The sequence below is a fragment of the Chrysemys picta genome, chromosome 4 (genome assembly GCF_011386835.1).
Source record: "Chrysemys picta bellii isolate R12L10 chromosome 4, ASM1138683v2, whole genome shotgun sequence".
Lineage (NCBI taxonomy): Eukaryota > Metazoa > Chordata > Testudines > Emydidae > Chrysemys > Chrysemys picta.
This window is the reverse complement of record NC_088794.1, coordinates 147,664,057-147,680,414: the sequence shown is the minus strand read 5'-3', so window position 1 is coordinate 147,680,414 and position 16,358 is coordinate 147,664,057. Positions and strand designations below refer to the sequence as shown.

At 45.0% G+C, this 16,358-nt stretch overlaps 1 protein-coding gene across 4 annotated transcripts; it reads right to left on the bottom strand.

Annotated features, from left to right (window-relative positions):
• Positions 1-5,911: 5,911 nt before the first annotated feature.
• On the bottom strand, positions 5,912-15,951 carry GNPNAT1 (glucosamine-phosphate N-acetyltransferase 1). 4 transcript variants are annotated; one of them, XM_005290228.5, is made up of 6 exons: positions 15,803-15,951; positions 11,991-12,187; positions 10,553-10,615; positions 8,393-8,520; positions 8,063-8,124; positions 5,912-7,554 (listed from the first exon to the last, which is right to left on the bottom strand). In XM_005290228.5, exons 2-6 carry the CDS (start codon positions 12,160-12,162, stop codon positions 7,407-7,409), a joined length of 573 nt encoding a protein of 190 aa, XP_005290285.2. In that variant the 5' UTR covers positions 12,163-12,187; positions 15,803-15,951; the 3' UTR covers positions 5,912-7,406. The 4 variants fall into 4 exon arrangements, with proteins under 4 accessions (XP_005290285.2, XP_023961253.2, XP_065449999.1 ...); XM_024105485.3 differs by having other exon boundaries at positions 11,991-12,211; positions 15,803-15,876; XM_065593927.1 differs by lacking the exon at positions 15,803-15,951 and adding an exon at positions 14,759-15,306 and having other exon boundaries at positions 11,991-12,211.
• Between the last annotated feature and the right edge of the window lie 407 nt (positions 15,952-16,358).

Here is a 16,358-nt window from a genome sequence, read left to right as displayed (position 1 = left end):
TGGCCCCCTCAAGGGCTGAACTCAGAACCCTGGGTTTAACAGGCCAATGCTCAAACCACTGAGCTATCCCTCCCCTGATTGTTTGTCTAGTCTGTTTTTTATTAACTCAAAGAATAGGGGGCTTCCATTGCTTTCCTAGGGACCATTTCACAGTCTAAAATTAGGGTTACCATACGTCCGGATTTTCCCGGACATGTCCGGCTTTTTGGGCTCCAAATCCCCGTCCGGGGGGAAATCCCAAAAAGCCGGACATGTCCGGGAAAATCGGGACATTCGGGGCCAGCGGTGCTGGGCCGGGGGCCGGCGGTGCTGGGCCGGGGGCCGGCGGGGCCGAGCGCTGCTGAGCAGGTCGGGGGTGCTCGGCCGGGGGACCGGCAGTGCTGGGCGGGCCGGGGCTGCTCGGCCGGCCAATGGGAGCTGGGAGGGGCGGTGCCTGCCAGTGAGAGCTGCAGGCAGTGGCTTGCGTGCCTCCGCCTAGGAGCTGGACCAGTTGCTGGCAACTTCAGGGGTGCAGCGCGGTCTGTGGTGCCAGGACAGGTGGGAAGTCTGCCTCTGCACCCTGGCTGTGCCACTAATGGGGAGCTGTTAGAAGAAAGCCTGTGCCCTAACCCCTGCTCCCACCACAAACCCCTTATCCCTGGCCCCAGCCCAGAGCCCTGACCCCCTCCCCCACCCTGATCCCCTCATTCCTGGCCTCACCCCAACCCTCTGCCCCAGCCCTGAGCCCCTCCCAAACCCCTCCTCCCCAGCTCCGTTGGGTCATGGGCATCAACAATTTTCTTCAACTGGGTCACCAGAAAGTGTGAAAAACCACGTCTCGACATGCTATAAAACCTCCAGTGCCGAGCAGGGGTGTAGGTACCTTGGGGCAGGGGCATAGGTGTAGTTTGGGGGGTGGGGTGCGGCACAGCCGGGCTTGAGCCACCTCCACCTAGTTGGGTCCAGGGAGGGAGTTCCACCTCCACCCCCTGCCTCACCTCTGCAGGCCACCCACCGGTCTGGGTTGGGGAGGGGTGTGCAACCAAAAATGATAACTCAAAGAGTTTGAAAACAGCTTAGGGAGGGGGTCGCTAGGGGCTGTGTGAGGGCAGGGGGTAGCTCAACTTACAGGGAGGGGGTAGGGAGATGGGTATTAGGGGCTGTGTGCTGGGAGGCCTCCCCTGCGGTTCCCTGGGGGATCCCAGAGGGATGTGACAGCCACAGAGCCAGGGCTGGGAGCTGAGGAACAGCTTCAACCCAGGGCACCAGCAAGAGATGAGGGAACGCTGCTGCTGCCACTGTCTGCTCCCTGGCACCAGCTGCCCCTCTTCGTGCCTCTGACCTGGCCAGGGGGCAGGGAGAGGAGATGTGGAGCTGCTGCTGGGACTGCAGGTGTGGGTGTGGGGAATTCCCTTCATGTCCCCAACTCTGCCCCTGTGCTCAGGGCTTTTGCCCCACAGCAAACACCAAAGCTCAAGGCTCCAGTATTCAGCCCTTTGTGGGGGGTGCGCCCAGGATCAGGGCTTCAGCTCCATGGCCCCTTTGAAAGGGCTCATGGCCCCCTGGCGGCTGCAGACCCCTCGTTGAGAACCACTGCTCTAAAGGTACTTAGAGTTGCCAAAAACAGACTGCAAATCAGCCATGGCTTTAGGCATGCAGCCCAATACCCTATTTGCCTCTAGTGTTCACTGTCACTCCAGGTTCTTTTTGACATCACTAAGTATCTTTCTCTTATTTGGTGTCTGCTGTCTAGGTTGGTTAGATGGATAAAGCATTTAAGACTGCAAATCTTTTGCATTTCTCTTCTTTTCCTAAATTAGTGTTGTGTGAAAGTTTTATATATTCTCAAATTTCAGCCAGCCCCAGTTTTGTGGAAGAAGTGGTAAAGTCAATGTACATGTTATCAATTTTGATTAAAAAAAAGTGTCCTGTTTTTTCTAGCAGTTCGGCTGGTGTTAAACATGGAGCCCTGTAGCTCCCCCTGCCCTAAAACTTTTCAGTCATCCAAGTTCAGCAGTATGATTGATACTGGTGGTTCTTCAGTCAGCTGGACTATGAGCCAATTTGGCCACACCTTCAAACTCTAAAAGGTATGCTTCCCTCCACGCAGAGGGTAAAGTATTTCCCAGTGTAGACATTCCACACACTAAGGCTACATCTAAACTACAGCCGGTCAATTTAGGGGGTCTAGTGAAGACCCACCAAATGGACAGCAGATCATGCTCCAGTTGACCCCTGTACTCTACCCTGACGAGAAGAGTAAGGTAAGTCAACAGGAGACTTTCTCCCATCAACCCCCTGCGGTGTAGACCCCGCAGTAACTCGACCTAAGGTACGTCAACTCCAGTTACATGAGTCACATAGCTGGAGTTGCGTAGGTCGACTTACCACGGTAGTGTAGACATAGCCTAAGTTAACGCCATAAGATTTAACTGTGTCTAACCCTCATACTAATTTATCAAGTCACAGAGGAGTGGCACAACTTAAAGGTGCAGTAGCCACCCTGCTTAGTAGGAAGAGGTAACTTCAACAACCGCTGCTTTTGCTACCATCAGTCCGCCAGGGGCCAGAAAGTAGCCTCTGATACAGCGTGAACAGTACTTTGGAAAGCTTGTACCACCGGCAGAGCAATATGCATGAGCTGGATTTCTCCCAGTAAATGCGTTATCGAACATGTGATAGACCAAAGCCTTTAACTGTCTTAAATCAATATAAGCTAGGCCTATAACTGCAGTGCTCCCTACATACTCTTGTACGAGTTGTCTTATGAACTTCTTACCAGTTATTGTTAAAGGGGAAGTAATGAGGGCAAGAACCATCTCACTCTAATAAGGGCCTGAATGGACTAGGTCCCGTAGATCAGTAGCTCTCAACCTTTCCAGATGACTGTACCTCTTCAGGAGTCTGATTGGTTTCATGTACCCCCAAGTTACACTTCACTTAAATACAACTTGCTTATAAAATCAGAGAAAAGTGTCACAGCACACTAGTACTGAACCATAGCCGACTCATTTTTACCATATAATTCTAAAATAGATCAGTTGGAATAGAAATATTGTACTTACATTTCAGTATATAGAGCAGTATAAAGTCATTGTATGAAATTTTAGTTTGTACTGATTTCACTAGTGCTTTTTATGTAGCCTGTTATAAAAGTAGGCAAATCTCTAGATGAGGTGATGACCCACGGGAAGACCACTGCGTACTGTAATGTACTTAAAGCTAGACGAAGTTCAACATCTGATTAAAGTTGGGAAGAACAGAAAAATCCATGTTAACCTGGTATTGCATAAACCAGCTGTCACTTCTGATAGGAAGCTGGAGTCTTAATCCCAAAGGCTTGAAAATCAGGTGCATAAGAACATAAGAACGGCCATATCGGGTCAGACCAAAGGTATCCTGTCTATCGACAGTGGCCAATGCCAGGTGCCCCAGAGGAAGTAGACCTAACAGGCAATGATCAAGTGATCTCTCTCCTGCCATCCATCTCCATCCTCTGACCAACAGAGGCTAGGGACACCATTCCTTACCCATCCTGGCTAATAAGTCCATTAATGGACTTAACTACCATGAATTTATCCAGTTCTCTTTTAAACGCTGTTATAGTCCTAGCCTTCACAACCTCCTCAGGTAAGGAGTTCCACAAGTTGACTGTGCGCTGCGTGAAGAAGAATTTCCTTGTATTTGTTTTAAACCTGCTGCCTATTAATTTCATTTGGTGACCCCTCATAGGCTCATAGACTTTAAGGTCAGAAGGGACCATTATGATCATCTAGTCTGACCTCCCGCATGATGCAGGCCACAAAAGCTGACCCACCCACTCCTGGAATAATTCTCTCCCTTGACTCAGCTGTTGAAGTCCCTAAATCGTGATTTAAAGACTTCAAGTCGCAGAGAATCCTCCAGCAAGCGACTCCTGCCCCATGCTGCGGAGGAAGGGGAAAAACCTCCAGGGCCTCTGCCAATCTACCCTGGAGGAAAATTCCTAGTTCTTGTATTATGGGAATAAGTAAATAACTTTTCCTTATCCACTTTCTCCACATCACTCATGATTTGATATACCTCTATCATATCCCCCCTTAGTCTCCTATTTTCCAAGCTGAAGAGTCCTAGCCTCTTTCATCTCTCCTCATATGGGACCCGTTCCAAACCCCTAATCATTTTAGTTACCCTTTTCTGAACCTTTTCTAGTGCCAGTATATCTTTTTTGAGATGAGGAGACCACATCTGTACGCAGTATTCGAGATGAGGGCGTACCATCGATTTATATAAGGGCAATAATATAGTCTCAGTCTTATTCTCTATCCTTTTTAATGATTCCTAACATCCTGTTTGCTTTTTTGACCGCCTCTGCACGGACATCTTCAGAGAACTATCCACGATGACTCCAAGATCTTTTTCCTGACTTGTTGTAGCTAAATTAGCCCCCATCATATTGTATGTATAGTTGGGGTTATTTTTTCCAATGTGCATTACTTTACATTTATCCACATTAAATTTCATTTGCCATTTTGTTGCCCAATCACTTAGTTTTGTGAGATCTTTTTGAAGTTCGTCACAGTCTGCTTTGGTCTTAACTATCTTGAGCAGTTTAGTATCATCTGCAAACTTTGCCACCTCACTGTTTACTCCTTTCTCCAAATCATTTATGAATAAGTTGAATAGGATTGGTCCGAGGACTGACCCTTGGGGAACACCACTAGTTACCCCTCTCCATTCTGAGAATTTACCATTAATTCCTACCCTTTGTTCCCTGTCTTTTAACCAGTTCTCAATCCATGAAAGGACCTTCCCTTTTATCCCATGACAGCTTAATTTACGTAAGAGCCTTTGGTGAGGGACCTTGTCAAAGGCTTTCTGGAAATCTAAGTACACTATGTCCACTGGATCCCCCTGGTCCACATGTTTGTTGACCCCTTCAGAGAACTCTAATAGATTAGTAAGACACGATTTCCCTTTATAGAAACCATGTTGACTATTGCTCACCAGTTTATGTTTTCCTATGTGCTTGACAATTTTCTTCTTAACTATTGTTTCGACTAATTTGCCCAGTACCGACGTTAGACTTACCGGTCTGTAATTGCCGGGATCACCTCTAGAGCCCTTTTTAAATATTGGCGTTACATTAGCTAACTTCCAGTCATTGGGTACAGAAGCCGATTTAAAGGACAGGTTACAAACCTTAGTTAATAGTTCCGCAACTTCACATATGAGTTCTTTCAGAACTCTTGGGCGAATGCCATCTGGTCCCGGTGACTTGTTACTGTTAAGTTTATCAATTAATTCCAAAACCTCCTCTAGTGACACTTCAATCTGTGACAGATGCGGCTAGTTATAATCTCACTTCCTTATTTAAATGTCCTCTAGCACTTTCCAAACTTCATAAGGTTAAAGCAAGGAAGAGAGGCTGGAGGGGGGTGGGGGGGAGTGTGTTTTTGCACTACTGCTAGCTTTCTCAGCAATAACGTGTTCATTTTAAACTTGGCTGGTAGCTAAAATACATTTACATACTGTACAGTATCCCAACAGTTAGGTGTGCTTCTGTCTCACTTGGCAAAGGGTTGGACTGTTGAGCTCAGGTTTAGGACCCCTAGGGGGAACAAACAGGAGTTCACCAGTCCTGGAGCTGGAGAAGTTCAAGTGATGGATAGTCTCCAATTAGCTACTAGTAGTGTTACCGGGCTTATTTATTTTGTCGTCTCTCCTTACAGAGCTCAGGAACGGTAGTTCTGAAGAAAGTTTACTCTGCATCCAATATCCTTATTTAAATCATGGGGAGAAAAGAAACGATGATCTTTAACAGATATTTTTAAAAAGGTGATCTCCGGACTAGGGAAGGCAAAAGCAATCAGGTTGTATCTAGACGATTATAAGGAAGTACACACACAGCTGATATAAACCTCAATGCGAAACCCATTAAGGACAAGGAAAATATGGCAGTCTCTGTTTATTTTAGATTAAACAACGCTTTTTAAAAAAATAAATAAAACCTAGACATCACCAAGAAAACAATATATTAGAGTACTATCAATTACATCAAACAGAGCCCTCACCACAACTTAAAGTAGTCCTCAGCTGAAAAGAGAACAGTTTCTAAGGCCTAATTGTTCAAAAACAAGAAGAGATTGTTCTGTAGTAACCTTCATTACTCACAATACCCTATTCATAACTCTAGTTTTTGTCACTCTCCTACCATATGTTACCATTGAAACAAGGGTTTGATTGCCATCAATGGCAAGAAGTGCTAAAATCATTTACCCAATGTTAAGAGCAGACGAGACAATCCAAAGCAGCATCAAGCCTTTGGTACCAGGATTTGGGATTTCTTTGCTAATCAGCGATTCAATGTTGTGTAAGCAGTTACCATCAGAGAAGAACGTCTATCTGGCCCAGCGGAATCAAGTATGGCCAGTAATAAGTCAAATGTGTTCACTGACTTTGAGCACATCACTGATACAGGAGGGGTTAACTCCTGTTCTCAAATGACATTAATCTAAATAGAACAGAAATACGGAAAGGCTTACTCAAGATGAGATAAATATTTTGCACTTTAGACAACTTTACAATTTCCTTGCTCTGTGCACAAGCCCACAAGTTTATAAGTGACTGCTTTGAATCTTTCCAATATAGCAACTAAAGTGCAGGACCAGAATATGTAGTCAGTATTCAGGTATATTTTAAAATGTCAACTGAAGTATGGCCAATAAATGTCTACTATAGCCACATTATATCTTCCAGCATAATCTGTTCAATCTAATTTTTGGAAGCTAATGCCTATGAAACTTTCATTTTGAGTTTGTTGCAGCAGCATGAAGGAAGCATGAAAGAAATGCCGCCGTGTAAAATTATTCACATTAGCTAATTTCCCATGGAGAATGTAGAGGCATCTATTAAAGGGTGTTCATTCGATAGCTGTTAGGTGGGTACTTGCAGTAGCATTGAAGTCTACGTTTTAAGGTTAGAAATAAAACAAGTTCCTTTTCTGCCTTACTGTTGCTATGTAATAGGGTGCGTTCCCCACCCAGTTTACATTTGCCTTCAATGAAGTACAGAGAGAAGCTCAACCCCCACACTACCTGCACTTTGGCTACCAAGAAGCACAAAACTTTAGAAAAATACAAGGCAAGAAAAATTTTGAGATTAAAAATATATACCTTTGGTTAAAAACCATCCCCTTTATAACCCAGCTAAGAACAAAAAAAAGCTTCACTTAGGCTGAACAGTAGTAAAATTAGTACCAACAGCTCATCACCCCCAGAGACCTTTGAAAATGTCATTCAAATTGCAATTTTTACAAATCTGTTGTCTGGGATCTACAGGGCTCATTACATTTGCAGTGACAAACTATTTACATTTTCCATGAAGAGAATGAGTTTCTCCACAAGGTCCTCCACTAATAGTCTTTACAAAAGATAAGCTGGAAGTTCTTAATTAAAGAACTTTTGACACATGTAGTTTTCTTCAGATACTGAATATCCAAACTTTTTATAGAAAGCCACATTTTTGGGCAGACACTCGAGAGTAATTTTATAACAGTTCAGTCTCTTACTTAGTAACGTAAGCGTAGACATTAATCTGAAAGAGACAGAGAACACCAGTGGTTATATAAAATAGCATTTGAACATTGGATCAATTAAAGTTCAGTTCTTCAGCGTGAATGCAAACATTTCATTATTACTATTTGATGAGACCTCTCTGCAGTAGAAGCTTAAAGTGCAATGATAGAGGCAGTTCAGTTTTCTACATGAAATATTACTTCAGCTTTCACTTGGGGAAAAAAATGTAGAGGCATCTATTAAAGGGTGTTCATTTGATAGCTGTTAGGTGGGTATTTGCAATTCGTTAGTTAGTGAGAATTTGTTAAACATGCCCCCCGAGCACAATGTGACGTGAGGGGTGTGCCCATGTCCGCACGCACATGCAGGGGAGTGATTTGTTACCGCTTGAGTCTAGTTATTGATCAGTAAGTGTTCATCTGAGCAACTACAGCGTGTGTGTTAACAGATGCTAGAAACTGGATGTGGTTTCCGGGGCTCCTGACCTGTACGGTGTTACAAGGTAAAGACTGTGAAGAAATACTTACAGTTTGCCAAGCTGCTTTCCTCTGCATTCGTCACTTACTACAACGTCTTCTACCCTTCCTCGCTGAGGAAACAGAGGCGTCTGTGTTCAGTTTACTATAGCACCTTGACGTCATTTTTCAGTTAAATTAACAAGTGAATCTCTACCATTGCATCATGTTTTGATCAAGTAAGCAAGGAAAACAGATCTTAAAATGTCTTTGGAATTGACATGAGCAGAGTACACTCATCTTACTCAGTTTGACAGTAAACTGTATTAACTATTTTTGAAAAACTATTAGTGTAATGTAATTTTTTTCTTTATAATTACAGACTGGAACGCACAAACATACCTTTGCACATGAATGAGTAAATTTATGTTCTATAACTAGCGTTGCTGTAGCAACAATCTGTCCCAGATTTGTATCTTCCACAACAGTCACATAGTAATCACCGGATCTCTTCATGTGTTCAAAGGTTTCTGTGGGAACAGGAGAATAGTAAGACAGTTCTAATCTATTAATAAAATATGTGCCTAACAGCCACATAAACTGATTCTGAAGGATAAATTCTAATTCATAGCACTGAAGAATTCAACTCCACAACCCAAGAGGCGATTGAGAAATTAGAAATGGACAAAACCCCAGGGTCAAATAGGATCTGTTTCAAATCAGGATGGAAATGGCCAAAAAAGAGTAGACAAAACAAATTCCTGTGTTCTGAGATGCAGGGAGAAGACTGGCTGCTAGCATCACAGACCCACGAAGATCAAAGTAGCTCACTCTTCCTTACAGTGACAGACTCTAGCTCGAAGCCCTATTAGTTTCTGTAGGCAGACCAATGAAAAAAGAGTAATGGGATGACCTGGGTAATTATAGGGCTATTAGCCTGACATTGATCCCAGGCAAGATAATGGAACAGCTCGTATGGACTCAATGAAGAATTAAAGGAGGGTAACGTAATTAATGCAAATCAACATAGGTTTATGGAAAACGGATCCTAACTCAGGTCTTGTCTACACTGGCAAGTTTCTGCGCAGTAAAGCCGCTTTCTCCGGTGTAATGGCCGTGGTGTACACACTGGCAAGCCACTTTGTGCGCAGAAACTCCTCAGTTGCAGCATTGCAAAAAAAAGAAAACCCCACCTCAACGAGAATGGTAAGCCTTACAGCGCGGAGGGGACGGACGGACGGACAGACACACACACGATGTTGATAAATTGGAGAGGGTTCAGAGAAGAGCCACGAGAATAATTAATGGATGAGAAAACCTGCCGTATGGTGACAGACTCAAAGAGCTCAACCTAATTAGCTTAACAACGAGACGGTTAAGAGGCGACATGATTAGTCTAGACGTATATACAGTATGTGGGAAATAAATATTTACTAATGGACCCATCAGTCTAGCAGAGAAAAGTAGAACACGATCCAATGGCTGGTTCATTGCACAGGGAGCAGCTGCAGAGCTCCTTGCAGCCCGGGGGAGAGGTTCCCAGAGGAACACCGCCTCCTAGCCCCTCACACTATGCCCATGTTGAAAAGTGGGGTGTGTGTGGCCCCACCCCCCGGATCCAGTGCCGCCCCCCCCAATTCTACAAAGTTTCTGGCACCCTTGCCCTCATCCCTGCCCCTCCCCAGCTCCAGGCCCAGCGTTTGGAGGTCAAAGGGGCCTTGGACTGGCTGTGTTTGTGTGGGGAAAAAACCACAGTGCCCCCCTGACCATGGGGTCCTGGGTGGTCACTCACTGTAAGGCCGGCCCTGCCCCTCCCAAAAAAGCGATGACACCCCCCCACACACCATGAGACCCTCATGTTTGCACTTCCGGCTGCCCAGCTCTGACAGCAGCTCCTCCATCAGCAGCAGCGCAGGAGTAAGGGTGGCAATACTGCGACCGACCCCCTTACAACCCTCTTTTGGGTTGGGACCCTAATGGTGAGAACACTGTGAAATTTCAGATGTAAATATCTGAAACCATGAAATTGACGATTTTTAAACTCCTATGACCATAAAATTGACCAAAATGGACCGTGAATTTGGTAGGACCCTAGTTATACAGGAGGTCAGACAAGGTTATCACAATGGTCCCTTCTGGCCCTGGAATCTGTGAAACAAGCTCACTGCCTCAACAGGAATAAAGAGAAACCCCAACTTCAAACTGCAAGTGGTGATGGACAGACCATGCCAAGACACGTTACCTTCACCCATTCACCTTCAGTGCTCACATCTCTAAAACTCAATCTGAATACAAAGAACTACAGTTTGTCCCATTTATGCGCATGAACGCTGAAGTCACCTGGGCCAGGCGAATGAATGTCACAATGACCATGAGATCCTAAACCATCTCAAAACGCTGAAATCTGCCTGGAGAGGCCTGGGCTAGCAAATTCTCCTGTGGCATCATCCAGCTACAGACGTCAAGAGGTTCATTCATGATCAGATTTGCTGTCAACATCAATAACTTCCTGTTCCCACCCTTCCCCTTTTCAAATGCCAAAATAATGAATAATGTACTCACTGATAAACTGCTCAGGGTTGACAACTCCAGCTGCTGTCAGCTGACCCAGAACCTTAAAAAAGCCTGGTGCAGAAAAGCATAACCAAAAAATAAAAATAAAAGGGTTAATGCCAGATAAAGATAAGCAATTAAGTAGAAGCCCAAAGAATATGGCTTCAGCATTTCAGGTACAAATTCAAATCTGTAAGTCTGTGCACACAATCATGCAAGCAAAAATAGCACGTTATGCCATATGTTGTACCCAGGCAAAGGAGACAACGTGACCCCTGAACGATTACTGAAACTGCTCCTAAAACGCCCCCCTGTATCCCTTCAAGATATGTAACAATACCACACAAAAGCAACATTGATGTGTTCCAAGTAAAGTGAAGTTTTTAAATACAGCGTTGAGATTCATGATGTGAAGGGACTAGACTTCTCTATATGCCACCTACCATCTAGTTTAAGCAGCAAAGAGTCCTGTGGCACCTTATAGATTAACAGACGTATTGGAGCATGAGCTTTCGTGGGTGAATATCCACTTTGTCGAATGCATGCCTTCTAGTTTAGTTAGATGTAAAGAACTCCACATACTCCATATGTATACTGACAGAATTCTACATCTTGAAAGTGAATGCAACATTAATTTGGAACTCATGCCATAAGCAATGTTAAATGATTGTCTAATGCTGTAACAGTGAACTGTTTTGAAAGCAGACAAGAGACATGTGAATCAAAGCAAAGACAGAATGCTAAGAAACTATGGGTACGACCCTACAGTCTTGCACGTTCTCAGAGCCTGGAGTCCAGCCCAACCCTGAACCTCTACCCTGCAATTAAACAGCCCCATAGCCTGAGCCCCATGACAACACAGTCAGCTGATGAAGGCCACTCACAGGTGTTTAATTGTAGTGTAGACATACCCTATCAGGTTTACATTTTCATGGAGCCTCAGAGAAATAATCTGAATGTTGAGCTGTATTTTCAAAACAAGTTTTCCCAAGTTCCACAGCTAACGAATTAGTTGTATTTTCTAACATTCAAATGAATGTAGTGTATTGTTTTTAAAAAGAAATGTATGTTACTTCTACAAGAGATTGTGATGAACAGGAACGTGTGGATTACTTGAAAGATTTGAGCTTTAAGATTTGTTTTAAGTGCATTCTAAATATGAGGAAACCGGTTTTAAGTGACCACCCAAGCAACCAGCAAGTATCAAATGCCTAAGCACTCAGCTACCACAATGGGGCCATACACTAACCTAGACCAGATAGAAGAGGTGGTTCTCAGCTCTAGGACAGATTAGATTGTATTGTAAATCTCAGAGAGATTTCAAAGTGATTAATAATGAAGTGAGGGCAACCTACTGGAAATAGTTGTTAGTGCAGGGTGCACTGTACGGTGTACAATTCTGATCCTCAATATTCATTACACAATAGGAAATAGAACTGGACTTCACCTCTATTTAAATCAGCAGTGCAAAGGGGTCTCATAACTAACCCATCCCCTGGATCTAAAGGTGAAATGGCAGGAGAAAATGTTGCTGTGTTCTGGCTCCAGTCGAGTTCCTGAAGGAGATTTGGGTCAAACATTGGTGTGTCATCAGGCATCACTGTTGCAACAGGCATCATGGCAGCAATGGTTGCAGCAGGTGTACTGAAAGCAAAACATAGATGCATTCTATAAAAAACATTTGCGATTGAGTTAATATTTATACCTTGTAATCCTGGTAGCTACATAGTAACATGATTTTGTGTTTATACCCTTATTCCAGCTATTTACACAGTAACATATGTTTGCTCTATGACGCAATGAAAGGTTAATGAAATTTAATCTCCTATTTACTTTATCAGCAGTTGTACTGTTTGAACTAGAACCTAGCAGGATTTGGGTTTAAAACAAACAAAAGTACATACTTTGAAGTTCCTTAATGCATATTAAGTAAAGCCTATTTGAATAGCAACTTTATTTTTGTGCTAATGAATCAAACTTCTTATGGAATTAAGGTAACTATAGCAGATTTTGTACAGTATGCTTAGCATTTACATCCAGTTCAAAAAAAATCTAGCACTCCTAATAAAGAAGAAATGCAAACGTCGCTACTGTATCTCAGAGCTAGAGAGACCACCATTTGGATAAGCAAAATTACACACTTTTTACTCATAGAATTTTTTTTTTCAAGCTATCCATTAATGGCCACACACTAATCCAAGTCCCATCACATAAATATTTAGCAATTCAGTTAGAATCACTTCACATGAACATACACACACATTCTCTCTCTACAACAATTTGCATACTTCCCCCCTCGTTAAATATCATGCCATTCTTTTTTAAACCTAACACTTCTCACATGATAATGTTTGCTTGCTTTTACAATCTACCTTGTGAATTTACAAAATCAAATGCAGTTTTTACTGCCAGGTGTAAGTTTTCACTGACTGTTTTACCACTTGGCTAATACTGCCATGGTTACAGTGTAACAACGGTAAATGATTAAAAGAGAATATGAGGGAAATGTTTGTAATTCGGTGGGTGAGGGGAGGAGAATAGAAAATGGGAAACAAGGGACATTTTGCTGATTTCTCTAATTTAGAGGTAAATTATTATTTTTGTGTGTGTGTGTGTGTTGCTTCTGTAACTAGACTATCTGATGGTGTATATAAAATGAATTAGAACTCAAAAGACTACTTCTGAGGCTAGATTTTCTCTTTTTTAAATAGAGTCTTCTTTATATATCTTCAGTTGAACCAAAAAGCCACCATTCTTCAATGCAAGGTACAGTGTTCATATATATCACTGGACATGCCAAAGGAAACTAAGTTCTAAAACCTATTTTATTAGGATCCTTATATTTCAAAAAATGCCCTTTACATGAATTATAAGACAGTGCAACATCTCTGTAATACTGTCTAGGGAAAAATGCAGAATGTGTTACGTATGAGGCATTTTAATGGAACCCAGAGCACAGAAGTTTCAGATCAGAAGGCAGCACTGTAAGTACAACAGGAAGCACTAAATATTTTCCCTTCACCTGCTGGTATATGATGACCTTTACATATACGCCCTTTTCACAAACAATGATATACTTAAATGTAAACATCTGCAGTGTATATCTCTTCTGGGTAAATGCTAATAGAAACTCCCCACCTACCTTTAAAAAAATAAGTACCACCATACAACAACTTGACTTCTACCGAAGGATCTCACTGTGCTATACAATCAAGCCTACTACTTTTATGAGGTAGCTAAGTATTATCTTAATTTTAAAGGTGGTGAAACTGAGGCACCAAGAGTTTAAGTGACATTCCCAGGGGCTCAGGAAAGCCAGGAATGGGAAGGCAGGTCTTTTGATGCCCAGTCCTGGGCTTTAGTGACTAGACCATGCCAACGTATGCAGAGGACTTTCAAGCTATAACAAGTGTTTGAATTACTCTAAGGCTGACAAGAACTAAGCCACTGTAGCTCTGGTACCTCACATGATAGCTAATGTTATGCTGAACTAAATAAACCTGAGCATGCCTAGTCTTAGTTGCGGGATCATCCTGTGCTTACCCAGAACTCATGGCTGATCATACAATAATAGAGCTCTACTCGAACAATATTCTATGCAGAACAAAATTGGAAGTCATTTCAGTATTGTGTTAGAGAATGCTCAGAAGACACACTGAAAAGAAATATTCGAGAAGAGAACACCAGGAAAATTAACATCTTTTCATTTAGTATTAGTTTGATAAAGTAATCGACTTATATAATTCACAGCTACACTACCCAAGTCTGGCTGGTCCCTGGGTTTCCTCTAGAAACCAGTAGGAACTTGGACCAATCCCAGCTCAGACTGGGAAGGAATGCAGAAGACCTGTTCAATATCAGCACACATAGCAGTTTAAACAGACATGAATATGCTTTGAAAAAGTCCTGTCCTCCTTTGCCAGAGGTAAGGGGGCCTGGCAGGAAAGGGGCAGTCAAAAACTATTTCAGTGTACTGCCAACTAATTATTGGGAACTTCCTCTTCTAAGACCATGTTCTGCACTTGGGTACATGTGAGCAACCTCCAAGGAAGTCAAGGGAGCTGGGAGCCTCCACCATCCGGAAGAGTTTGAACCACAGACACCTGCCTCCTTCCACTCCCTTCTGACGTCATCCTGCTGTGCTGGTCTCCAGGGAGATGGCAATAGAACTACAGTAGAATCTCAGAGTTATGAACACCAGGGTTACAAACTGACCTATTAACCACACACTTCATTTGGAACCGGAAGTACACAATCAGGCAACAGCAGAGACGGAAAAAAAAAGTAACATAGTACAGTGCTATGTTAAACAAACTACTACAAAAATGAAGGGAAAGCAGCAATTTTCTTCTGCAAAGTACAGTTTCAAAGCTATATTAAGTCAATGTTCAGTTGTCTACTTTAGAAAGAACCACCAGAACATTTTGTTCAGCGTTATGAACATTTCAGAGATACGAACAACCTCCATTCCCGAGGTGCTCATACTCTGAGGTTCTACCGCCCTTAAAATTTGTATCCTCACAAACAGAGCCATTAGTCGCCATAGTTAATTAAACAAAGCCAGGAGGGGAGTGACCATCTCTTTAGAGGAGACCAGGCAGACCTCCCCTAAGGGAGAGCTGTCCAGGGATCCCAGCCACAGGTGAACGCTAGCTTAGCCTGCATGGAAAAGTTACAATGAAGTACACCCAGGGTCAGCCTTGGGTTAGGAGGAAAGAGACTTCTTTCCCCAGTACTTTCATCCACTTGTGTCCCCCAATCTGCCTGCCCCACACACAGTCTCACCCCAGCCCCCGAGCCCCAACCCCCTTCCCAACCATATGCTCCCCCAGTCCAGCCCCCACCCCTGGATATCCCCTAATCCAGCCCCCCCCCCCGGCACCCCCAGTCCAGCCCCTCTTCTCCCCCCATGTGTCCCCCAGCCAGCCCCCCCTAAACTAGCTGTATGTCCCCAGACCTCCCCTCCTGCACCTCACACTGAACGTACCCCCCAAACTCAGCCCCCCCAGAGAACGTGCCCCCCAAACCCAGCCCCCCCACAGAACGTGCCCCCAAACCCAGCCCCCCCAGAGAACGTGCCCCCCAAACTCAGCCCCCCCGAACGTACCCCCCCAACCCAACCCCCCCCAGAACGTACCCCCCCAACCCAGCCCCCCCACAGAACGTGCCCCCAACACAGCTCCCCACAGAACGTGCCCCCCAAACCCAGCCCCCCACAGAACGTGCCCCCCCCGAACCCAGCCCCCCAACCCAACGTACCGCCACCGAACGTGCTCCCCGTGGCGCTCACGCAGCGACGGGCTCCGGCTGCCTCCGCTCCGCGCCGCTCTCCGCACGGACGTGGCAGGGGCGGGGCCAACCCGCCGGCGGACGCACAGCCAATCCCCGGGGCCCGGCCCCGCCCCCGCCAGAACGCCGGGCAAAGCGCCGGGCGGCCCGGAGCCTGAGTGGGCGGGGCGAGCCCGCCCCCCGGCTGGGGCTCCCCAATCCCTGCAGAGTCTGTCAGGCCCCGCCCCGTACGGGCTCTCCCCACGTGGGCACCCCCCTTCCTACAGAGACTCGCCCGCCCCCCCGCTGGGGCTCCCCTCCCCCTAGGGAAATCCCGCCCCCCCCATACACCTGGGGCTCCCCAATCCCTACAGAGACTCGGGGCCCTTCTCCCTACGGGCTCTCCCCACGTGGGCACCCCCCTTCCTACAGAGACTCGCCCGCCCCCCGGCTGGGGCTCCCCCCCATGGGAAATACCGCCCCCCCACACACACACCTGGGGCTCCCCAATCCCTACAGAGACTCGGGGCCCCGCCCCGTACGGGCT